Source organism: Morchella sextelata (assembly GCF_020137385.1).
Source record: "Morchella sextelata strain SCLS chromosome Unknown scls_16, whole genome shotgun sequence".
Lineage (NCBI taxonomy): Eukaryota > Fungi > Ascomycota > Pezizomycetes > Pezizales > Morchellaceae > Morchella > Morchella sextelata.
The window spans coordinates 857,454-883,332 of NW_025408631.1; the positions used below are offsets into that span (position 1 = coordinate 857,454).

A 25,879-nucleotide genomic window follows, 5' to 3' on the forward strand; every position below is an offset into this window, starting at 1 on the left:
ATGTCGCAGCAAGTTTCGCTCCAGTCCTTTTTCACCCAGTCTTCCCAGCAAGGGACAGCCCCCCCACAGAATAGGAACACTCAGGATCCCAACCCAACCCCATCCGGAGCACAGGAACAGGAGTTTTCCTCGACCTTTGCAAAAGAATCTGACTATAACGACCCTTACCAACCGAGCATTGACTACCTCTACCCGAGTACTGTCCCCCAAACCACTCACACCCAGACAGACTTAAACTACATTACCTGGGCCATCAGACATGCCACCAGCCGGATCTGCCCACCCTCCGACAGAATTGAATACCTCGAGGAGCAATCGATCACACTCCGGAGAACAGTGGATACACTGAAACACCAAATCGAGGCACAAACAATGATGATCACCAATATGCACTCGGCGATCCATTCCCTCCTCAACAAACAACCACAACCGCAGCAACCGCAACAACAACAGCAACAACAACAACCACAACAACCGCAACAGAGACAAAGAACGGCCCCTCCAGCGGTCCCCCAAACAATTCCCCAAGCAGCGCTACAGGCAGCTCCTCAGGCCCCCCCACCCGCACCTCCCCAACAAGCCCCACCCCGTGGATGGAAAGCAGGCACCTGGGCCACCGTGGCCTCGGCAGCCGTCCCTGCTCAGAAATTCCAGGTGGTCGAAAGAAAGAAGCCTGCAAAGCCAAAAGCGGACCCCATCTTTAAACCAGAGTACACCAAAATCAACAGAGAAATCATTGTTGAAACCACTGCTCCATCCGATGTCAACACCTCCGAGATCAGGACCCTGGTCAACGCAAGAATCCAAGACGAATCCTGCCACTTTATCTCAGCAAGGAGAACAGCCAAGGATAACTTCATCTTGGAAACAAAATTCGTTACCCCTGCAACAAAGGCAATGGAATATGCCAAAGAAATTGAGGAGGCCCTCCTCACCCTACAGGTACCGGTCGCCATCATCCGTGCAAACTCCAAATGGTCAAAGTTCCTCCTCCATGGAATCCCCACAACGGTCGGGGAGGGCATCGAGGCGGGACAATTGGTAGCATCAGAAATCAGAAGCAACTATGGAGAGAACTTCCAACTTGCCCAGGTTCCCCGCTGGATCTCCAGAGCAGAGACTCGAATGGAGAAAACCCACTCATTGGAACGGGGGTCTCTTCTAAGAGAAATAGAATGAAGTAGAATAGAGACGGCCGTGCAAGATAGACAATCAGGTTGCAGATTATTCAAAGATACTATCGCTAGAACTCAATAATCTGTAAGGGCTCTGCTACCGATAAGAACTTGGTTTTTCTTTCTGATGAAGACTGGAGAGAACCAGGACTGAAGGGCGAGAATGAACCTGAGTACTTATACTCCGAATGTAACGGGGGTCCTTTCTAAGAGAAATAGATTTGTATAGAATAGAGACGGCCGTGCAAGATAGACAATCAGGTTGCAGATTATTCAAAGATACTATCGCTAGAACTCAATAATCTTTAAGGGCTCTGCTACCGATAAGAACTTGGTTTTTTCCTTCTGATCAAGACTGGAGAGAACAGGACTGAAGGGCGAGAATGAGCCTGAGTACTTATACTCCAAAGGCCTCTGTCCTCTGCTCCTAACTCCTTTACTAAGTTCCGGTGGGCCTTCCCTCAGTACCGGAAAACAATACCACCGCTACCCCGCTTTTCTCTAAGCGTCAGCAGGTGTTTCCGATACCCAAGGCAACCACCCTTAGTCAAAGCCTTTATGACACCTGCAGCCTTGGTTGCCACACAACCGAGGACCTGCATGGATAAGCTGCCGCTCAGGTGTAAGCTTAATCATTGCTGTAGAGTTTCCGCTTATTGTAGACTTCCCTAGCATAGTCCCTGCCCTTCGGCGGACTTACAATGCTCCGAGGATACAGTGGATCACCGGACAATCAGAGCTTCACTCTGGCCGATCTTCTAGACACTGGCGAGGCATAGACTCGTCAGTCATTGCTCCCATGAATAGATCCCCTTCCTAGCGCCCGGAATGTAGTTACTCTAACAGCTGGTAGCTAACCACACTGCCGGTACTTGCATATCACCGTGCAACTGGCTTCTAACAATAACTCTCAGCATGTAACCGGGCCCTGTGTGTACTCATACACCAGACAGTTGAAATGGCTCCGTTACACCACTCCCCTCTTCCAGGATCTTGGTCTCCGAGATCTATAACCATTCTATTACCATTCATTCTATATGACAAGAAACTCCATGATATGCAAGGAAATGAAAACCCAAGAGGGAATAATCTACACCCCAACAATCCGCTTGTCCTTGGGTTTCTTAGGATACCTCATATGGAAATCCCGAAGGGCTTCTTCAGCACTCTTCTTGAGATGCTCCCAAGGTTCCCATGTAGCATCCTCGTTTTCATAACCTTCCCACAGCACTAGGTATTCCACTCGTCTCCTTTTCTTATTGACCCGGCTATCAGCTACTTTTCGGACAACCCAGTTCTGTTCTCCTTCAATCTCCTCGGGTTCCGGTGGTGGAACTCTTCTCTCAGGATCTACCGGTGCTCGGTAAGGTTCCAGAAGAGAGACATGAAAGACCGGGTGGATTCCCATTTGAGGGGGAAGAGAGAGCTTGTAGGCACGGGTACCAATAGCTTCTAAGACCTTAAAAGGTCCCATCTTCTTCTGATCCAATTTTCCCAAAGGCCGCTTTGTTTGCACATTGCGCCGGTCCAACATTACTTCATCTCCGGGCTTGATTTCAGGCGGTGCCAGGGCATGAGCATCATACCACCGGGCCATCCTTAATCTAGCTTTACCCAAGCTGGCGTTCATAGCCTGCCAGATAGATTCCCATTGAGATATCATGACCTCGCTCGCTGGATTGTTCCATTCTACTCCTTCCTTTGGGGCCGGCCAGTTGGTCCTGGGTTCATATCCATAGTTGGCATAGAAAGCCGATACTTTGGTAGACTCAGAGACCGCTGAGTTATATGCATACTCTGCCAAAGGCAAGAGTTCTGCCCAGTCATCCTGTTGATATGAACAATAACTCCGCAAGTAATGTTCCAGGGTCTGGTTAACTCTTTCTGTTTGACCGTCCGTTTGGGGGTGGAAAGATGTGGACATCTTCAGCTTCACATTGAGGAGACTCATGAGAGATTGCCAAAAGTGAGAGATGAACCTGCTATCTCTGTCCGAGACTATGTCATCAGGTAAACCATGGAGTCTCCAAACTTCCTTCAAGAACAACTTAGCCAAATCTTCCGTCTTATTGAGGGTAGGAAGAGGGATGTAGTGTGCCATCTTCGAAAAACGGTCCACTATTACCCAGATCTTTGTAAACCCACTAGATTCCGGTAATCCCACAATGAAGTCCATAGAGATGGAAGTCCATGGCCGATAGGGTATCTCCAACGGTTGGAGCATACCAAACTTCTTGTGTCTTGAGGTCTTATTCCTCTGGCAGCTGTCACAGCTCCGGACATATTCCTCAACATCCTTATCCATGTTGGGCCAAAAGAAGTTGTTTTTCACCCGCTCTAGTGTCTTAAATTGACCAAAATGACCAGCCACCTTAGAGTCATGGGTATCGGACAGTATTTCCATCTGAAGCTTCTTGTCCTTGGGTATATACCATCTATTTTTGTAGAAGATGAGACCGTTCTTGACCGACAAGTTCTGGTCCAAATTTGGTTTCCTTTCAACCAGAGAGCGGTGCAATTCCTGCCAGAAACTATCCTCTTTAGCAGCCGTGTATAGGCGCTCTAAGAATGTATTCTGCAATTGATTCACCCTGACAGCCACTAGCTTTGCAGGATCCAAAACCAATTGACCTGGCCTAAAAAAGATCTGTGGCTCCGGCTGCAGAGTTTCACCTCCCTCTCCAAGGCGGTGATCCCAGCGCCTAGATAGCACATCAGTCTTGCCATTCTTTTCTCCCGGTCTGTAGACAACTTTAAAATTGTAGCCTGCGAGATCTTCAGACCATCTAGCTTGCCGCCTAGTGAGAACTTTTGTAGAGTTAAAGTACTCCAAGTTCTTGTGGTCTGTAAAAACCGTGATCTCTTGCTCACAAGATTTGAGCATGTGTTCCCATTCCCGGAAAGAGGCTACAATAGCTCCCATTTCCTTATCATGAATGTCATAGTTGATCTCAGCAGGGGAGAACTTCTTAGAATAGAATGCCACCGGATGTAGCTTTCCATCGCCCCCATACTGAGAGAGCACTGCTCCCTTGGCAAAATCACTGGCATCTGTCTCGACCACCGTTCTCCTACTAGGGTCAAAGTGAAGAAGGATTGGAGCGCTTGTGAACAGCCTCTTGAGTTCTTCAAAGGCCTGCTCATGTGCTGCCGTCCAATACCATTTCTTGTCTTTTTGCAAGAGGTCAGTTAATGGCTTGCAAACCTTACTGAAGCCTTCAATGAAGCGGCGATAGAAGTTTGCAAATCCGAGGAATGCCTGTACTGCCTTGATATTCTCAGGGACCGGCCATTCTTTAACTGCCTCCACCTTGTCTTCTGACATAGATACTCCTTCTTCCGAGATGTGATAGCCTAGGTATTCTACTTCTCGGACATGGAAGGATGTCTTACTGATCGAGGCACAGAGCTTAGCTTCCCTAAGCTTCTGTAGTACCCTCTTGACCAATAGCTCATGCTCTTTCTCAGTCTCCGAGTAGATGAGGATGTCGTCAATATAGACAACCACTCCTTCATCCAGTAGTTCCTTTAGCACATCATTGATCATTGCCTGGAAAGCGGAGGGAGCATTGCATAGACCAAACGGCATCACATTATACTGATACAGTCCATAGCGGGTTCTGAAAGCGGTCTTCCACTCATCACCTTCTGCTATCCTGATCAAATTGAAGCCGTTCTTCAGGTCTATCTTTGTGAAGATCTTGGCCTTGAACAACCTGTCTCTGAGCTCACTCATGATAGGCAGCGGGTACTTGTCCTTGACAGTGACCTTGTTCAATCCTCTGTAGTCCACACAAATCCGCAATGTCCCATCCTTCTTAGGAATGAACAGTATGGGCGCCGCAGCAGGGCTGTTAGATCTAGAGATCTTTCCTGAAGACAATTCTTTGTCCAGGTACTCTCGGAGGGCCTTCAATTCTGGAGCGGAACATGGGTACAGCGGGCCAAATGGGGGAGCGGTCCCAGGCAAGAGTTTGATCTTTAAATCATTATGGGAATGCGGCGGCATTTCCTCAATCTTCTCTTGACTGAACACATCAGCCCAATCCCGGTATAGGTGGTGTATCTTCTCAGCAATATCACCTCCGTCCTCATCATGCCATACTGAACCAACCAATTGATAGACCGTCTCTTCTTCTTCCAACATCTGGTATGGAGAGATCAGCTCAATCTTGGTGGCCGCTGGGAGACAATTCTGCTTGCAGTAGTCACTCCTCCAGCTCATGGTGTTGAGTTCCCAATTGATGTCCGGGTTATGCTTCCTAGCCCAACTAATTGGCAGGTAACCGGTCATTCCTTCTTCCAAAGTAGCCACCTCCCATCGGAGTGTCTCTTTATGATCTCCCATAGTCATATGGACCGGGTGAGTGTAATACTCGCCTCCTCCCATCATGACATCTCCTTGAGCATCAAACATTGTTAGAGGTTGATCCCGCCGCACTAAGGGAATTCCATGTTTCCTGACAAAACTCTGATTGAGGATAGCTCCTGTACAACCGGTGTCGAACAGGAAAGACCCTTGGGCGCCTTCATCCTTTCCTTTGACCGTCCATGACAGTCTTGCCTTCAGTATAGGTCTTTTTCCATGTACTGGTAAGGAGGGAAGCCTCTGTTCCAACCTTCTCTGCTTAACAGCGGTTTCCGGACTTGGTTCTCTTTGTCTTTTCAACATAGCTAATAGCTTCGGGCACTACTAAGATCAGGGATCCTTTGGTTCTATTCCCAAGCGATAATATAGCAGATGTATTGTGTAGTAGTCTTTTTAACAGCGGTTTGGAAGTGTCTTGGTAGCAAATATAACCTTGGTAGAGCACTGACAGACCAGCTGTTTCGGGTCTTAAACCCATCCTCAGAGTGCTTGGAGCAATCAAATAAGCGGAAACACAATCATAATTTATTCAAGAAAAGCATAGAAACCGAAAACCCATATGAAAGAAAACTAGTAAACATAGACTAAAACAGACACTTTTTCTACCAGATGATTTCATTGTCCGAGTCTTGCTCAGGCTGAAAAACAAAATCTTCTGTAACCTCCGGGAGTACAACAAGTGGATCTTCTGCTACTACAGCAGCCACTTTAGCCTTCTTCTGAGAGTTGGACTTGCCATTCCCTCTTTTCCGCTTTTGTACTCTTACTGCTGCCACTCGGACAACAGTAGGTTCCTTGGACCAACAATCGGTCCATTTGTGTCTGGACTTGCCGCACTATTGCACAAGTCAGTCTATGCACTCTACCAATAGGGAGTACCGGAAGGTCATACCTTCAAGCATACTTCTGCTTTCCTTCTTTCTTCTAGAATATCCCCCGGGATACCCTTCAGTTCCACCGCTTTATCCTTAGGTCCGGGAGTCTTCTGAGGGCCGGAGGAGCTCACAGCTTCTCTTTTCCTCTTAGGCTGCTGGTCCTTCTGAGCGGGAGGATCTTTCTTGGTCCGAGGGTGCGCTTTCTCAGCTGCCATCCCTTGGTACCTCTCATGGGTGTGCCCTAACTCTCTTAGAGCAGCTATCCGCTCCATCAAGGACTTTGGCTTGGGATTAAAAAGAGCCCAACTCATGCCTAGGTCTGGGAGGAGGGAATTATGAATCTTATCATCCACCAACTGACCCTCATAGCCAGTCTTCCACATCAGCTGAATGATAGTATTCAGGAAGAGGTCTATTCCTCCTCGAGCTGTGTGAGCGAGGGTATTCCATTGGGCTACAGCATCATCTCTAGAGATGGCTTCACCGAAGGCAGCTCTAAAAGCATCCACAAAGGAATCCCAGCGCTTCCATCTCTGATCCAACTGCACCGGCATCCCAGCAAGGCGGTTGGCGGAGGCTTGATCAATTGAATTGTGGTATGCCTCATACCATCGGATCGCTGCCTCACCTTCCATCAAGTTGCCTGCATATCGGATCTTAACCTCCTCAGAGGTAAAGGATAGGCTCTCAATGGAGAAAACATTCTCACATTGCCGGATAAAGGTCTCCACTTGCTCCGCCTTGCCCTGGAACTTGGAAGGTGGTGGTGCCTTTGGTTCTCGAGCCCTGGTGGAAGTAGAAGGGTGGGAGGTGGTCGGAGGTTGATACTGCTGGGACATCATTGCCAACAGATTCTTCTGTTGCTTCTCCAACTTCTTCTTAAGGTATCTCCGCCAATTTCTTCTGTTACCACCTTCTGGTTCCGAGTCTGAGCTGTCAGAGTTATCCGAATCTCCTGGAGCGGGAGCGCGGGCTGCTGGAGGTGGAGGGTTCTGATTTCCGCCACTTCCTCCCTGTGCCTGAGCTGGAGGATTCTGATCTCCGCCACTTCCTCCCTGTGCCTGAGCTGGAGGGGGAGCGGTGGCCGCAGCAGAAGGGGCCACAGGTGCTACTGGTGCCGGGTTGCTGGCCAGTGGTGAGGTTGCTGCTGGTTGAGCAGCCCCAGACATGGTAAACTTTCCTGGGTTCCTGGCTAGCGGACTAGGAGGTCCTCGGCCTGCACCTGAGAAGAACTCTCCTTCATAGTCAAAGGATCGGTCGGCTCCTCCAAGGAGTGGATGTGTTCCACCGAAGCGGCTAGGTGGTAAGGGTGAAGCCCCCACCGCTGGCTGCACAATAGGGATAACTCTCCTAGTGGATCGGACCGGAAATGCTGCAAAGGGGCTGGTCTTCCGCTGCATTGTCCTGGTAGCTGCTCTGGAAGAGGACCTGGAGACTGAAAGTGGTGCCGGAGTTGCTGGTCTACCCACCACCAACCTTCCTTCATCAAGAGCTCTCTGTATCTCGGCAACAAAGTCTGGTGGAGTGGCCGGATTGGTCCACTCAATCTCCATAGCATCAACATCGGCATTCAGTTCATCTCTTTCTGCATACCTCCGGAGCTCTTCCTGAACAGAGTTGACTTCCGACCTCATGTACTCTAGAGCTTCTGCCATCAGAGCATTCTGTGCTGCCTGGCGCTCCTGTACAATGAGCAGTGCCTGACTGCCTCGGTTCAACTGACTCTGCAGGCTGTGCTGGAGGTAGGTCTGAAGCTCTGTGAAGAACTGTTGTAAGGAAACCTCATCGGTATCCTGCCAGGCAGGCTCACAGCCGGGAATGTAGGTCTGTAGAGCGGTCCTGGGCTTCTTGACAAGCTGTGTCTGCCCGGTGGCATCAAGCTGGAGGGGCACCGGCTGCCATTCAATCTGAAGGGGTGCATCTGGAGCCGAGAGGGCGGACATTTTGTATAGAGGAAGAATAATCTGAAGGTGACTTGAGCCTTAAAGATTATCTGTAACGGGGGTCCTTTCTAAGAGAAATAGATTTGTATAGAATAGAGACGGCCGTGCAAGATAGACAATCAGGTTGCAGATTATTCAAAGATACTATCGCTAGAACTCAATAATCTTTAAGGGCTCTGCTACCGATAAGAACTTGGTTTTTTCCTTCTGATCAAGACTGGAGAGAACAGGACTGAAGGGCGAGAATGAGCCTGAGTACTTATACTCCAAAGGCCTCTGTCCTCTGCTCCTAACTCCTTTACTAAGTTCCGGTGGGCCTTCCCTCAGTACCGGAAAACAATACCACCGCTACCCCGCTTTTCTCTAAGCGTCAGCAGGTGTTTCCGATACCCAAGGCAACCACCCTTAGTCAAAGCCTTTATGACACCTGCAGCCTTGGTTGCCACACAACCGAGGACCTGCATGGATAAGCTGCCGCTCAGGTGTAAGCTTAATCATTGCTGTAGAGTTTCCGCTTATTGTAGACTTCCCTAGCATAGTCCCTGCCCTTCGGCGGACTTACAATGCTCCGAGGATACAGTGGATCACCGGACAATCAGAGCTTCACTCTGGCCGATCTTCTAGACACTGGCGAGGCATAGACTCGTCAGTCATTGCTCCCATGAATAGATCCCCTTCCTAGCGCCCGGAATGTAGTTACTCTAACAGCTGGTAGCTAACCACACTGCCGGTACTTGCATATCACCGTGCAACTGGCTTCTAACAATAACTCTCAGCATGTAACCGGGCCCTGTGTGTACTCATACACCAGACAGTTGAAATGGCTCCGTTACACCGAAGGCCTCTATTCTCTGCTCCTAACTCCTTACTAAGTTCCGGTGGGCCTTTCCTCAGTACCGGAAACAATACCACCGCTACCCCACTTTTCTCTAAGCGTCAGCAGGTGTTTCCGATACCCAAGGCAACCACCCTTAGTCAAAGCCTTTGTAACACCTGCAGCCTTGGTTGCCACACAACCGAGGGCCTGCATGAATGAGCTGCCGCTCAGGTGTAAGCTTAATCATTGCTGTAGAGCTTTCGCTTATTGTAGACTTCCCTAGCATAGTCCCTGCCTTTCGGCGGACTTTACAATGCTCAGAGGATACAGAGGATCACCGGGCAATCAGAGCTTCACTCTGGCCGGTCTTCTAGTCACTGGCGAGGCATAGACTCGTCAGTCATTGTTCCCATGAATAGATCCCCTTCCTAGCGCCCGGAATGTAGTTACTCTAACAGCTGGTAGCTAACCACACTGCCGGTACTTGCATATCACCGTGCAACTAGCTTCTAACAATAACTCTCAGCATGTAACCGGGCCCTGTATGTACTCATACACTAGACAGTTGAAATGGCTCCGTTACACCACTCCCCTCTTCCAGGATCTTGGTCTCCGAGATCTATAATCATTCTATTACCATTCATTCTATATGACAAGAAACTCCGTGATGAGCAAGGAACGAAAACCTAAAGGAAAACTACACCCCAACAATCCGCTTGTCCTTGGGTTTCTTAGGATACCTCATATGGAAATCCCGAAGGGCTGCTTCAGCACTCTTCTTGAGATGCTCCCAAGGTTCCCATGTAGCATCCTCATTCTCATAACGTTCCCACAGCACTAGGTATTCCACTCGTCTCCTCTTCTTATTGACCCGGCTATCAGCTACCTCCCGGACAACCCAGTTCTGTTCTCCTTCAATCTCTTCGGGTTCCGGTGGTGGAACTCTTCTCTCAGGATCTACCGGTGCTCTGTAAGGTTCCAGAAGAGAGACATGAAAGACCGGGTGGATTCCCATTTGAGGGGGAAGAGAGAGCTTGTAGGCACGGGTACCAATAGCTTCTAAGACTTTAAAGGGTCCCATCTTCTTCTGATCCAATTTTCCCAAAGGCCGCTTTGTTTGCACATTGCGCCGGTCCAACATTACTTCATCTCCGGGCTTGATTTCAGGCAGTGCCAGGGCATGAGCATCATACCACCGGGCCATCCTCAATCTAGCTTTACCCAAGCTGACGTTCATAGCCTGCCAGATAGATTCCCATTGAGAAATCATGACCTCACTCGCTGGATTGTTCCATTCCACTCCTTCCTTTGGGACCGGCCAGTTGGTTCTAGGTTCATAACCATAGTTGGCATAAAAAGCCGATACTTTGGTAGACTCAGAGACCGCCGAGTTATATGCATACTCTGCCAAAGGCAAAAGTTCTGCCCAGTCATCCTGTTGATATGAACAATAACTCCGCAAGTAATGTTCCAGGATCTGGTTAACTCTTTCTGTTTGACCATCCGTTTGGGGGTGGAAAGAAGTGGACATCTTCAGCTTCACATTGAGGAGACTCATGAGAGATTGCCAAAAGTGAGAGATGAACCTGCTGTCTCTGTCCGAGACTATGTCATCAGGTAAACCATGGAGTCTCCAAACTTCCTTCAAGAACAGCTTAGCCAAATCTTCCGTTTTATTGAGGGTAGGAAGAGGGATGTAGTGCGCCATTTTCGAAAAACGGTCCACTATTACCCAGATCTTTGTAAACCCACTAGATTCCGGTAGTCCCACAATGAAGTCCATAGAGATGGAAGTCCATGGCCGATAGGGTATCTCCAACGGTTGGAGCATACCAAACTTCTTGTGTCTTGAGGTCTTATTCCTCTGGCAGCTGTCACAGCTCCGGACATATTCCTCAACATCCTTATCCATGTTGGGCCAAAAGAAGTTGTTTTTCACCCGCTCAAGTGTCTTAAATTGGCCAAAATGACCAGCCACCTTAGAGTCATGGGTATCGGACAGTATTTCCATCTGAAGCTTCTTGTCTTTGGGTATATACCATCTATTCTTATAGAAGATGAGATCGTTCTTGACCGACAAGTTCTGGTCCAAATTTGGTTTCCTTTCAACCAGGGAGCGGTGCAGTTCTTGCCAGAAACTATCCTCTTTAGCAGCTGTATGTAGGCGCTCTAAGAATGTATTCTGCAATTGATTCACCCTGACAGCCGCTAGCTTTGCAAGATCCAAAACCAATTGACTTGGCCTAAAAAAGATCTGTGGCTCCGTGTGAGGGATGCGTACCAGACCACAAGAGTACACTACGCAGAGCTCAGAGTTCGGCTAACAGCTACAAAGGTAGAAGTCTCCAAGGTCTCTTCAGTCAACGTCGAGTATAATTCTCCTTGATCCGATACGGGCCCCGCGAGCTACGTTATCAACCAAGATTCACTAGAGTTAGCGTGGGAGGTTCGACCGTCTTCGACGTAATAGTTCAGGTAGAGTTCGAAGTCACAATAGAATAAAGTATTTCCAAAAGTATAGTCAAATAAAGTTGTAACTCGCGTATCAACGATTTATATTGTTAAGACTCTGATTTCGCCGATGATGGTTTGGCTAGTCAGTGAATGACACAGTATTTATATCCCTCGCTTATGTCTCGAGGACCCAGTCTACTAATAATACAGAATACACTCGGGGCATGCCCGAGACCCTGAAAAACAACCAAGAACATTTTAACTCCTAAATCCGTAACCCAAACTCCTAAAGCCGCTGAAACCCCTCAACCTATTTATCCACTCTAATGCACGTTTCCCTGTCGATGTTTCTTCTCCATCGGCCGTCTGGTGGATAATCGTCAGCATCGGCTATTCGGAGGTCTCGGACCGCAAGGCTACCTACTCAGGCCTCTTCCCACATCGCTTTCCCACATAGCAGAGTCCTCTCATGCCCACAGGTACCACCGATAGGTACTCGGTCGGCTGGCAGCTTGCGCCGATTCGCTCCGAGCGGTCCGATCTTCGATCCGATTGATTCCAGCTGTCCCTCATATATCCACCGGTACCAAAACACTCCCCTGCGGCGGTTTGACGCTCCGGGGGTTATTATTGGGGTCGAAAACGTATTTTTTATGACTCCGTGTTTTGATCGTATATTGGTCACACCACACTCCGCGAGTGCGGTCCAGAGATAACGTTGGCGTACAGAGGGTATTGGGGTATCTACTAGCCTTTTCTCTCACTCCCGTAAATGCTTGGCATGCCCGTAACACTCCGGCTGCAGAGTTTCACCTCCCTCTCCAAGGCGGTGATCCCAGCGCCTAGATAGCACATAAGTCTTGCCATTCTTTTCTCCCGGTCTGTAGACAACTTTCAAATTGTAGCTTGCGAGGTCTTCAGACCATCTAGCTTGCCGCCTAGTGAGAACCTTGGTAGAATTAAAATACTCCAAGTTCTTGTGGTCTGTGAAAACCGTGATCTCCTGCTCACAAGATTTGAGCATGTGTTCCCATTCCCGGAAAGAGGCAACAATAGCTCCCATTTCCTTATCATGAATGTCATAGTTGATCTCAGCAGGAGAGAACTTTTTGGAATAGAATGCCACCGGATGTAGCTTCCCATCGTCCCCATACTGAGAGAGCACCGCTCCCTTGGCAAAATCAGTGGCATCTGTCTCGACCACTGTTCTCCTACTAGGGTCAAAATGAAGAAGGATTGGAGCGCTTGTGAACAGCCTCTTGAGTTCTTCAAAGGCCTGCTCATGTGCTGCCGTCCAATACCATTTCTTGTCTTTTTGCAGGAGGTCAGTTAATGGTTTGCAAACTTTACTGAAGCCTTCAATAAAGCGGCGATAGAAGTTTGCAAATCCGAGGAATGCCTGTACTGCCTTGATATTCTCAGGGACCGGCCATTCCTTAACTGCCTCCACCTTGTCTTCTGACATAGATACTCCTTCTTCCGAGATGTGATAGCCTAGGTACTCTACTTCTCGGACATGGAAGGATGTCTTACTGATAGAGGCACAGAGCTTTGCTTCCCTCAGCTTCTGTAGTACCTTCTTGACCAGTATCTCATGCTCTTTCTCAGTTTCCGAGTAGATGAGGATGTCATCAATATAGACAACCACTCCTTCATCCAGTAGTTCCTTCAGCACATCATTGATCATTGCCAGGAAGGTGGAGGGAGCATTGCATAGACCAAACGGCATCACATTATACTGATACTGTGAGGGATGCGTACCAGACCACAAGAGTACACTACGCAGAGCTCAGAGTTCGGCTAACAGCTACAAAGGTAGAAGTCTCCAAGATCTCTTCAGTCAACGTCGAGTATGAATCTCCTTGATCCGATACGGGTGTAACGGAGCCTTTTCAACTGTTTGGTGTATGAGTACACACAGGGCCCGGTTACATGCTGAGAGTTATTGTTAGAAGCCAGTTGCAAGGTGATATGCAAGTACCGGCAGTGTGGTTAGCTACCAGCTGTTAGAGTAACTACATTCCGGGCACTAGGAAGAGGATCTATTCATGGGAGCAATGACTGACAAGTCTATGCCTCGCCAGCGACTAGAAGACCAGCCAGAGTGAAGCTCTGATTGCCCGGTGATCCTCTGTATCCTCGGAGCATTGTTTGTCCGCTGAAGTGGCAGGGACTATGCTAGGGAAGTCTACAATAAGTGAAAGCTCTACAGCAATGATTAAGCTTACACCTGAGCGGCAGCTCATTCATGCAGGCCCTCGGTTGTGTGGCAACCAAGGCTGCAGGTGTTACAAAGGCTTTGACTAAGGGTGGTTGCCTTAGGTATTGGGAAACACCTGCTGACGCTTAGAGAAAAGCGGGGTAGCGGTGATATTGTTTCCGGTACTGAGGAAAGGCCCACCGGAACTTAGTAAGGAGTTAGGAGCAGAGAATAGAGGCCTTCGGAGTATAAGTACTCAGGTTCATTCTCGCCCTTCAGTCCTGTTCTCTCCAGTCTTCATCAGAAAGAAAAACCAAGTTCTTATCGGTAGCAGAGCCCTTAAAGATTATTGAGTTCTAGCGATAGTATCTTTGAATAATCTGCAACCTGATTGTCTATCTTGCACGGCTGTCTCTATTCTATGCAATTCTATTTCTCTTAGAAGGGACCCCCGTTACAGATAATCTTTAAGGCTCAAGTCACCTTCAGATTATTCTTCCTCTATACAAAAATGTCCGCCCTCCCGGCTCCAGATGCACCCCTTCAGATTGAATGGCAGCCGGTGCCCCTCCAGCTTGATGCCACCGGGCAGACACAGCTTGTCAAAAAACCCAGGACCCCTCTACAGACCTACATTCCCGGTTGCGAGCCTGCCTGGCAGGATACCGACGAGGTTTCCATCCAACAGTTCTTCACAGAGCTCCAGACCTACCTTCAGCACAGTCTGCAGAACCAGTTGACGCGGAGCAGTCAAGCCCTCCTCCTTGTACAAGAGCGCCAGGCAGCACAGAATGCTCTGATGGCAGAAACTCTTGAGTACATGAGGCATGAAGTCAACTCTGTCCAGGAAGAACTCCGAAAGTGTTACGGGCATGCCAAGCATTTACGGGAGTGAGAGAAAGGCTAGAAGATACCCCAATACCCTCTGTACGCTAATAGCAACTCTTGACCACACTCGCGGAGTGTGGTGCGACCAAATTACGACCAAAAACCCAGAGTCATAAAAAACACGTTTTCGACCCCAATAATAACCCCCGGAGCGTCAAACCGCCGGAGGGGAGTGTTTTGGTACCGGTGGATATATGAGGGACAGCTGGAATCAATCGGATCGAAGATCGGACCGCTCGGAGTGAATCGGCGCAAGCTGCCAGCTGACCGAGTACCTATCGGCGGTACCTGTGGGCATGAGAGGACTCTGCTATGTGGGAAAGCGATGTGGGAAGAGGCCTAAGTAGGTAGCCTTGCTGTCCGAGACCTCCGAATAGCCGACGCTGACGATTATCCACCAGACGGCCGATGGGGAAGAAACATCGACAAGGAAACGTGCATTAGAGTGGATAAAAAGGTTGAGGGGTTTTAGCGGCTTTAGGAGTTTGGGTTACGGACTTAGGAGTTAAAATGTTCTTGGTTGTTTTTCAGGGTGTCGGGTAGGCCCCGAGTGTATTCTGTATTATTAGTAGACTGGGTCCTCGAGACATAAGCGAGGGATATAAATACTATGTCATTCACTGACTAGCCAAACCATCATCGGCGAAATCAGAGTGTAACGGCAGCCATACGTTTCGGTTATGTGAAGTGTTAGAGTATGTAAAGGAAGGATTGCGTAGTGTGTGTGGGATTTATTAAGCGAGTTTCTTTTATGTTCTTTCTGTTTCTGTTACGCGAAAAGATGAGTCATCGTGGGTTGAGGTTTGGATATATAAAGGGGCGTTGTCTCGGCTTTCTTCTGTTTTCTTTCCTTTCCTTTTCTCTTTACGCAACCTCTGTATTTATTCCACGAATACTATTCTTTGTCCGCACTACGTCATAGGGCTCCAACCGATTTATCATACCAGGTAGAGCCACCCCATAGTCCATAGTCAAAGTATACCTTTACGTCTACGTCCACGTCTACGTCACTACCTAGGTTGTATTCCTTGGCATCACAGTCTATCGCCTACAGTCTCCGTGATACGTAGGTTGCGTCCTCTATCGCCAACCAATACAACACCATAGTCTACAATGTCGGAACACGTTCATGTCGATTACCAACAACTCAACGATAACCTCCAAAGATTTTTTGAAGCGCATCCACAGGTCGTTCACGTTGTTGGAGCTGAAGCCTATGCACTTCTTCAACAGTGTCAAAATGGTCTTACTCAATATGCAACAGATTTACAAGAGGTAGAGGCGGAAGCTGAGAGGGCAAGAAGAATGTTTGAACGGGATCTTACTGCTGCCCGAGCTCAACGAACTGCTGTTGAGGTTGTGGCCCCTGACGAGGAACCCATTGGAAACAACGCTCCACCTGTACCTCCAGCACCACCACTTATAGGTACCACCTATCGGTCGGAGAAACTCCCAGACCCCGATGTGTTCAGGGGGGATCGTGATCGAGAAAGGTTACACTTATTTAAGCAACAAATGAAAATCAAGCTACTAGGAAATGCCGATCGCTATCCTACACTACAGTCGAAATTATCATATGCGTTCAGCAGATTGGAAGGCGCTGCTGCCAATCAATTCTTACAGTACATGGGAGAAGAAGGTATTGCTTTACCTTCTATGACACGGTTTTATGAAATTCTGGATACAGCTTTTGGGGACCCCGATCGAATGCGCACGGGTAGGAGAAATCTCCGGAATATCAGACAACGCACTAGAACTTTCGCTGACTACTTCGCTGAGTTTCAACGGTATGCTGCTGAGTCGGGTATGGATGAAGTTTCTCGGATTGAAGCTTTGATGGAAGGAATTAATGGGGAATTGGACGAATCGATGATACACCATGAGACTCCTGTAACGGTAGATGGTTGTGCAACACTCTTACAACGGTTGGATAACCGACGATGGGCGGCAGAAGCTAAGCGAGGTAATAAAAAACCTTGGACTACTACTGCGACCCCGGCTCCGCATCCCCCACCAACAAATCCTGTTCCTGCTCCCCGTCCCGCTGCCCCTGCTGCCAACCCACCTGCCACTGAGAATCACCCCTCATTCGGTCCTGGAGGTGATGTACCCATGGATCTGTCTGGAGGACGTCGTCGCCCTACCCCTGCCGAAAGAAACGCCCGCTTAGTTGAGGGCCGATGTTTCTATTGCGGAGGTGTTGGACATATGGTTAGGGATTGCCCCCAAGCGAGGGCAACGGGAAATCAACCAAGGAGGCCTGTTATGAGAGGAGCGGCGTTGACAGTGGAAGAAAATGGCGGAAGCGATAACGAGTCGGCAAAAGATTTGTCCCTGCACTAAGTGGCTTAGCCCAGGGACCATTTAAGGATTTTTCTAGGATGTGTATTTCTGGTTTTTCGGTATCAGAGGAGGAAATGGATGGAAATCAACTTGTAGTAACTTGTTCGATTTCACAGAATAAAAATTCTTTCATACCTACCTACGCCCTTATTGATACCGGAGCATCAGGATATGCTTTTATTGATGAATCTTTTGCACGCCACAACAATCTTACAATGACCCTCCTCAAAATACCCCGCCATGTAGATGTTATAGATGGAAGGCCTATTAAGTCAGGAAAAATTACCCACATTGTCGATGTTTCGCTAGACATTCATGGTCATCGGGAAGTTGTGCCATGTTTTGTAACGAAGTTAGGACATTATCCGATTGTGATGGGGATACCTTGGATGCGACGACATGATGTTACGATTCGACCAAAAGAAAATCTACTTGTTTTTGACTCTCGAAGCTGTTGTCAATACTGTTCACTCAGTGGAACTGCAGTTATTGTTCATGGCATCTTGATTCCCTTACCGGAGCACCATACGGTCATCGTTTCAGCAACTGAAAAATCTACGGTCAATATTGAACAATTAGTACCGAAAGAGTTTCATCATCGTCTCCATATGTTTAAAGAATACGATGCTTCAATTCTCCCACCACATCGACCATCCCACGACATCGAGATAGTACTAGAAGAAGGTAAACGACCACCATATGGACCTATATATGGGTTGTCTCAAATTGAATTAAAAGCACTACGGGAATATCTCGATGAAAATTTACCTAAAGGATTCATTCGAGCCAGTGAATCACCAGCGGGAGCACCTATATTGTTTGTAAACAAAAACGATGGAACTCTTCGACTTTGTGTTGACTATCGAGGCCTAAATGCGATTACAATCAAAAATCGATATCCATTACCATTGTTAAAGGAAACCCTAGCTAAGTTGTCAAGAGCAAAATACTATACAAAGTTGGATTTACGTTGGGGATATAATCAAATCAGGATAGCGGAGGGAGATGAATGGAAAACGGCATTTCGGACTCGATATGGACATTTCGAATATACAGTAATGCCATTTGGATTAGCTAATGCCCCTGCTACTTTTCAACATTGGATTAATGATATTTTACGTCCCTATCTCGATCAATTGGTAACAGCATACTTAGACGATATCCTTATCTATTCCGAGACCCTATCAGAACATAAAGAACATATTCAGAAGGTTCTAAAGGTACTTGATGAAAATCATGTTCACCTTAAACCTGAAAAATGTGAATTTATGGTTCAGGAAACAAAATATCTTGGTTTAATCCTTACTCCGAATGGGAATAGAATGGATCCAAAGAAAGTTATCGATGTTTTGGAATGGACTACACCGACAAACCTTCATGATGTTCAAGTATTCCTAGGATTTGCAAATTTCTACCGACGGTTTATTTTGGGATATTCGAAAATTGTTGCCCCGCTTACAGCCTTGACAAAGAAAAACGTTAAATTTGAATGGACGGATGAAAAGGAGGAAGCATTTCAGACTTTGAAAAAGATGTTTACAACGGCACCGATACTAGCTCATTTCAATCCAGATCGAAAAATTGTGATAGAAACCGATGCATCCGATTATGTTTCAGCAGGAATCCTATCTCAACGTGACAACGAAGGAATCCTACATCCAGTTGCTTTCTTTTCCAAGAAACACTCTCCCGCAGAATGCAACTACGAAATCTATGACAAAGAACTTTTAGCAATTATACGATGTTTTGAAGAATGGCGACATCATCTGGAGGGAGCTCAATTTCCAATTGAAGTTCTTAGCGACCATCGGAATCTTGAGTATTTTATGACAACAAAATTGTTAAATCGTCGACAAGCCCGTTGGTCCGAATTTCTTTCACGCTTCGATTTCGTTATACAATTTCGGCCAGGAAAACAAGGAACAAAACCAGATGCATTGACTAGGAGGTCAGGTGACCTACCTAAAGAGGGGGATGAACGGTTAACGCATCAGAGTCAAGTGATTCTGAAGCGAAAAACTTTGGATACCAAGCTAAGTTTGTTCGCGGGTTCTTTGTCAAATGAATCCGCTGAAGGAGCGTCCACTGTAGAGGAGTTATTTTCAAAAGCTTACCAAGTGGATAGTTTCCCAAACAAGGTCCTCAATATGCTTCGGAATGGCATATGCCACTCAAATAAAATCTCACTTGCCGAATGTATGGAGGATAACAACGGTCGGCTGCTTTATCGAGGCATGCTATATGTACCAGACGACGATGACATTCGACTAAGGCTTTTAAAAGAATATCATGACAAACCATCTGCAGGACATCCGGGTAGAGCGAAGACTCTGGAGCTCCTAAGTCGAGAATATTACTGGCCACAGATGCGGAAGTTTGTCGATCAGTATATTAGGAATTGCAATGTGTGCACCCGTAGTAAGGCATCACACAATGCACCTTATGGAGTACTTCGCCCCATGCCAATTCCCGATGGACCCTGGACAGATGTCTCGATGGACTTTGTGACTGATCTTCCTGAGAGTGATGGGTATAATGCAATTTTGGTCGTGGTGGATAGACTAACCAAAATGCGGCATCTGATACCAACGACAAAGGAGGCGGACTCACAGGAAGTAGCAAGGCTATATATTGATAACGTCTGGAAGCTACATGGATTACCCGACACCATGGTATCCGATCGAGGAACACAGTTCGTCGCGGAATTCTGGAGGTCCCTTTGTGATCGATTGGAAATCTCGCCAAAGTTCTCTACTGCATTCCACCCCCAAACAGATGGACAGACAGAAAGAATCAATGCCATAATGGAACAATATCTCCGAAGCTATGTTTCCTATCAACAAAATGACTGGGTTCGATGGCTACCGATGGCTGAATTTGCAACCAACAACCACGTTTCCGAAACAACAAAAGTTTCCCCCTTTTATGCTAATTCGGGAAGGAATCCTAGAATAACATTTGGGCCTTTGGAACATGGTCGAACGACGGCGGAGGATCAAGCGAACCGTATTGCAAGGGAAATGAAGGATGTGGTGGACTTCCTAAGAGAAGAAATGTTCCGGGCGCAAAGGATACAAGAAGAATCAGCCAATAGGAATCGAACTCCAGCTCCTCGATATTATTTAGGAGATAAGGTTTTTCTATCGACCCGTCATATCCTAACCAAGCGACCTTCCAAGAAATTTGACTGGAAACGTATTGGACCTTATAACGTTAAGCGTATTGTCAATCCCTATGCTTACGAGTTGGAACTTCCCCGATCAATGAAAATTCATCCAGTATTCCATGTTTCGTTATTGTCGCCCGCAGCCAATGATCCCTTACCCGGTCAGGAACAACTACCTCCACCCCCAGTTAAAATCGAAGGACAGGAGGAGTGGGAGGTTGAAGATATTTTGGATTCGAGGAAGCGCCGGGGGAGATTCGAATATCTAGTAAAATATGTCGGGTACGATGAAGCTTCTTGGCAACCATTGTCGGACGTCGAACATTCGCCCGATATTGTTAAACGATTCCACGAACGTTACCCACGAAAGTCTAAGTCTACCAGGAGGTAGGCCCTAGAGGGGGGAGTGGTCTGTAACGGCAGCCATACGTTTCGGTTATGTGAAGTGTTAGAGTATGTAAAGGAAGGATTGCGTAGTGTGTGTGGGATTTATTAAGCGAGTTTCTTTTATGTTCTTTCTGTTTCTGTTACGCGAAAAGATGAGTCATCGTGGGTTGAGGTTTGGATATATAAAGGGGCGTTGTCTCGGCTTTCTTCTGTTTTCTTTCCTTTCCTTTTCTCTTTACGCAACCTCTGTATTTATTCCACGAATACTATTCTTTGTCCGCACTACGTCATAGGGCTCCAACCGATTTATCATACCAGGTAGAGCCACCCCATAGTCCATAGTCAAAGTATACCTTTACGTCTACGTCCACGTCTACGTCACTACCTAGGTTGTATTCCTTGGCATCACAGTCTATCGCCTACAGTCTCCGTGATACAGAGTCTTAACAATATAAATCATTGATACGCGAGTTACAACTTTATTTGACTATATTTTGGAAATACTTTATTCTATCGTGACTTCGAACTCTACCTGAACTATTACGTCGAAGACGGTCGAACATCACACGCTAACTCTAGTGAATCTTTGTTGATAACGTAGCTCGCGGGGCCCGTATCGGATCAAGGAGAATTATACTCGACGTTGACTGAAGAGACCTTGGAGACTTCTACCTTTGTAGCTGTTAGCCGAACTCTGAGCTCTGCGTAGTGTACTCTTGTGGTCTGGTACGCATCCCTCACAGTATATTGTTACTCACAAGTTCACTTGGAGTAACGAAGTCACCTCAAAAAAAAAAACTATCATCATTATCCCCTATCACAATGACTACCCGAAGGGATAATTACTTCATAGATACCTCGGCCGTAACTGAGGAGGCCGGAGGAGAAGATTCTATGGTGATATCAAGGGCTGCTAGCCCAGATCCCCTATTCCAGGGAGGACCCTCTACACACACTAGGTCGACGAAGAGAAACTCTGCTCAAGCCCAGTTTACGAGGTCCATGCAGGAGTTTTTGGATACCCATGAGGCACAAATGAGGTATCTTGGTGCAGCTGGACAGGCCGTTTGGCAGCAGCTACAAAACCTCCAGGAACAAGTGCAGGGGAGTGGGCAGGTTCTGGATAAGAAAGTCCGGCAAGAAGCCATCGCCCAGCAGCAACATCTCGAATCGCTCTTTGAGCTCGTCTCCCATGTCCAACAAGAACACGAAGCAGCACGAGCCGCCGACCACGAGGTCCTGGACCGTAACCATCGAATTACCCAGAACCAACTGTTGGAGGCGGAACGGCAGCTGAGACTTGCAAGAGAAGAGCGAGAGCAGGAAAAAAGGGAACAGCGGGAACTGTTGGCACAATTCAAGCAGTCTGATGATGTAAGAAACCAACGAATAGCCGAGATGGAGGAACGCCTACGACAACATATGTCGGTAGCACCCTCCATGGTGAGCATTCCCCTGGACCCTACTGCACCCCAAACGGTTCCTGTTGGTAATGGCAAGAACCCCGAAAACGCTGGCCCAGTAGGAGGAAATGCTGGTCCCGTAGGAGGAAATGGAGGCAGGAAACCAGAGGATGGCGGCCCAGTGCAGGGAAATAGTGGCAAGAAACCGGTGGGAGCTGCCCCCGTCGGCGGGAATGGTGGAAATCAACCTCCCCAGAACCCACCAAGAGGAAACGTTGGGGGAGACCCAGAACCTTCCGACGACGATGACGACGATAACAGTGAATGGTCGCACGGTCGGAAGAATTGGAGAAGGAACCGAGGCGGGAACCGGAATTCGGCGCCGCCTGAAGATGACGATATGGTAGATTCGCTCGCCAAAATACCCTTCGAGTTCGATAATGCCAGGAAGCATAACCTGCGGCATTGGCTCATGGAGTGCGAGATCTACTTTGAGCAGAAGCCCAAGAAGTTCCGAACGGACAGAAACAAGGTACTGTTCGCTGGAACGTATACGTGTGGGTTGGCCAAGGAATGGTTCATGGAATACATCGAGACCAAGATGCTAGGCCCGGCAGCCGCAGACTACGCTACTTGGACTCGGTTCCGTCAGGAGATCAGAAAACGTTTCCTAAGCACTCAGGAAGCTATGGAAAACGCGATGAAGATGCAGCAGTTTAAGTACTCTGCTAACATCGGGGACTACCTGACGAGGATGGAGATCATGAACCAGCATGCTCAGATGAAAGGAGCATCCTATCGCGCCGCCTTGCTCCAAGGGCTACCAAATGAAATCCGAGAGCGCCACTCACGCTTCGATCCAACCGAAGACGATTCTGAGTACATCCAACAGTTGGAACGAGCCGGCAAGGCTCATGAGGCTTATCAGGAGCAGATGAAGATGTTGGGGAAACCGGAGTCGAGAGGAAGGGAGTCGAATAATGGTGGGAATTCGCGGCAGAAGGAGAAAGGGTTTAAGATCAAGGGGAGGGCTCAGACTGAGGAGAAAGAAAAAGGGCAAGATAAGAAGAGCACCAGCAAGAACAAGTCGGGGAACAAGCCAATATACCACGACTACGACGAAGCCACCAAAGGAGTTCCACAGCCGGTCCGAGAGAAGTGAAAGACCGATGGAGCCTGTGTACGATGTGGCCGAAAGGGTCATCTTTGGAAATGGTGTCGTTCAGATGCTAACAGCAGTGCATCTATCTCCTCTTTCTCCCGAAAGCGTACCCGTGATGACGATGGCGACCACGATATGGAACCACCGGAACCCCAACCTCCGAGAAAGCGTATGAGGCACCGCGCTAGAAAGCCGGCTGCTACGGCTGCTGCGGAGTACACCAGTGGGCAAGCGTTTGTGCGAGAACGCGGATCGGAATCTGAGATGGATTTCGACGAGGATTTTTAAAAGGGGACTCTGATGAGTCAGGTCAGGAGTACCCCCAGATTGCTATGTTATCACTGACGGAAAACAACAAAAAAAATATGAAAAGAAAAAGGCAGGAGGGGAGAGCGGCCCATCCGGAGAAAAAACAGAAAATTTTGGAGGAACCTATTCATGGTCCTCGACCTATCGTTAATCAGTTCCTTTGTTTTGCGGAAAAATGTTTACCTTGTAAGGTGTTGTTGGATACTGGTGCAACTGGTCCTGTTTTGTCTGCTGTTTTTGTTGATAGTTTTGAGGTCCCGAAGGTGAAACGAGACGTCCCGGCCCGGGTATTTGGATTTACGGGAGAAGTTATGAAGGGCACGGGACACGCCTTTACACAACCATTAATTATAATGTCAAGGGGGCATCAGACACAGTTATCATTCGAAATCGCCCCTCTCCCACTTGGCATCGATGCGATACTACCGAACTGGTGGTTGAAAGAACACAAACCAGTTATAGGGGCAAATGGGGAAGTTTCCTACGATGGTGAGAACTGTAAGAGTCGATGCTTCACTGACAAGGAACCTCAAATAGAAATGGACGAGGGTGTATTGGACGATCCGGAGGCCCAATTCATCGGTAGTATTTGCCTTTTGGAAGATGAATCGGTCAACCTCCGCGAAACTCTTCCCTCTTGGCTCCATGGGTTCCTTAAAGTCTTCCTACCATCGGAAGCAGATAAATTACCACCGCATCGATCTTACGACCATGCGATAGATCTCGAACCAGGGAAGCAGCCACCATGGGGACCCGTTTACTCCCTATCCGAAGTCGAGCTGAAGGTGCTTCGGGAGTACCTAGACAAAATGTTGCGATTGGGAAAAATTAGGCTGAGCAAATCCCCAGCAGGAGCCCCAATCCTATTTGTGAAGAAGAAGGACGGTAGTCTGCGACTTTGCGTTGACTACCGTGGACTTAACCGTGTGTCCATCAAGAACAGGTATTGTAACGGCAGCTATGTATTTCGGCTAGGTGATGAACTGGGATAAAGGAAGGAGGTATTGTGTAGTGGAATTAGGATTTGTAATGGGGATTTCTGTTATGTTCTTTGGGTTTCAGTTACGCGAAGGTATTAGTCATCGTTGGATTATGGGTGGATATATAAGGGGGCGTTGTTTTGTGCTTTTGTTTGTTTTCCTTCTTCTCTTTCTTCTTTACGCAACCTCTGTATTTATTCCACGAATACTATTCTTGTCCGCACTACGTCATAGGGCTCTAATCGGTTTATCATACCAGGTAGAGCCACCCATAGTCCATAGTCAAAGCATACCTTTACGTCTACGTCCACGTCTACGTTACTACCTAGGTTGTATTCCTTGGCACCACAGTCTATCGCCTACGGTCCTCGTGATACGTAGGTTGCGTCCTCTATCGCCAACCAATACAATACCATAGTTTACAATGTCGGAACATGCATCTATTGATTATCAACAACTCAGCGATAGTCTCCAAGCCCTTTTTCAAGCGCATCCACAGGTCGATGATACTGTTGGAACTGAAGCCTATGCACTCCTCCAACAGTGCTAACATGGTCTTGCTCAATATGCAACGGATTTACAGGAGGTAGAAGCGGAGGCCGAGAGGGCGAGGAGAAGGTTTGAGCAAGATCTTGCTGCTGCCCGAGCTCAACAGGCTCCTGTTGAGGCTGTCGCCCCTGTGCAAGCACCCAACGAAGACAATGTCCCACCTGCACCCCCAGTACCACCCGTTACAGATACTACCTATCGGTCGGAGAAGCTTCCAGACCCTGAGGTATTTAAGGGGGATCGTGATCGAGAAAGGTTACACCTATTTAAACAACAAATGAAGATTAAGCTATTGGGAAATGCCGATCGCTATCCTACGCTACAGTCTAAACTATCCTATGCATTTAGCAGATTGGAAGGCGTTGCCGCTAATCAGTTTTTACAATATGTTGGCGAAGAAGGTATTGCTTTACCCTCTATGTTACGATTTTATGAGATTTTGGATACTGCTTTCGGGGATCCCGATCGGATGCGTACGGCTAGGAGGAATCTTAGGAACATCCGTCAACGAAATCGAATGTTCGCCGATTATTTTGCTGAGTTCCAACGATATGCTGCTGAGTCGGGTATGGATGAAGTCTCTCGAATTGAGGCTTTGATGGAAGGTATTAATGCGGAACTCGATGAATCAATGATACACCATGACACTCCTGCAACGGTAAATGCTTGTGCGACACTTCTGCAACGGTTGGATAATCGTCGCCGAGCGGCAGAAGCTAAGCGAGGAGGTAAAAAACCTTGGACTACTACTACTACTACTTCGGCCCCTCGTCCTCCACCAGCAAGTCCTGTTTCTGCTCCCCGCGCTGCCGCCCCAGTCGCCAATGCACCTGTTACTGAAAGTCATCCCTCATCCCGC

At 47.8% G+C, this 25,879-nt stretch overlaps 6 protein-coding genes across 6 annotated transcripts; 5 read left to right on the top strand and 1 right to left on the bottom strand.

Moving 5' to 3' along the window:
• Positions 1–1,179, top strand: H6S33_003926 (uncharacterized protein; the record flags this gene model as incomplete). Its single annotated transcript, XM_044835276.1, has 1 exon — positions 1–1,179. The coding sequence occupies one exon, from the start codon at positions 1–3 to the stop codon at positions 1,177–1,179; it is 1,179 nt and encodes a 392-aa protein (XP_044691460.1).
• A 1,086-nt stretch (positions 1,180–2,265) lies between these two features.
• Positions 2,266–5,847, bottom strand: H6S33_003927 (uncharacterized protein; the record flags this gene model as incomplete). The annotated part of the gene is made up of 1 exon (XM_044835277.1): positions 2,266–5,847. The coding sequence occupies one exon, from the start codon at positions 5,845–5,847 to the stop codon at positions 2,266–2,268; it is 3,582 nt and encodes a 1,193-aa protein (XP_044691461.1).
• An 8,497-nt stretch (positions 5,848–14,344) lies between these two features.
• Positions 14,345–14,728, top strand: H6S33_003928 (uncharacterized protein; the record flags this gene model as incomplete). Its single annotated transcript, XM_044835278.1, has 1 exon — positions 14,345–14,728. One exon carries the CDS (start codon positions 14,345–14,347, stop codon positions 14,726–14,728), a length of 384 nt encoding a protein of 127 aa, XP_044691462.1.
• A 1,106-nt stretch (positions 14,729–15,834) lies between these two features.
• H6S33_003929 (uncharacterized protein) lies at positions 15,835–17,064 on the top strand (the record flags this gene model as incomplete). The annotated part of the gene is made up of 1 exon (XM_044835279.1): positions 15,835–17,064. One exon carries the CDS (start codon positions 15,835–15,837, stop codon positions 17,062–17,064), a length of 1,230 nt encoding a protein of 409 aa, XP_044691463.1.
• A 74-nt stretch (positions 17,065–17,138) lies between these two features.
• Positions 17,139–20,621, top strand: H6S33_003930 (uncharacterized protein; the record flags this gene model as incomplete). Its single annotated transcript, XM_044835282.1, has 1 exon — positions 17,139–20,621. One exon carries the CDS (start codon positions 17,139–17,141, stop codon positions 20,619–20,621), a length of 3,483 nt encoding a protein of 1,160 aa, XP_044691464.1.
• A 2,926-nt stretch (positions 20,622–23,547) lies between these two features.
• Positions 23,548–24,483, top strand: H6S33_003931 (uncharacterized protein; the record flags this gene model as incomplete). Its single annotated transcript, XM_044835283.1, has 1 exon — positions 23,548–24,483. The coding sequence occupies one exon, from the start codon at positions 23,548–23,550 to the stop codon at positions 24,481–24,483; it is 936 nt and encodes a 311-aa protein (XP_044691465.1).
• Between the last annotated feature and the right edge of the window lie 1,396 nt (positions 24,484–25,879).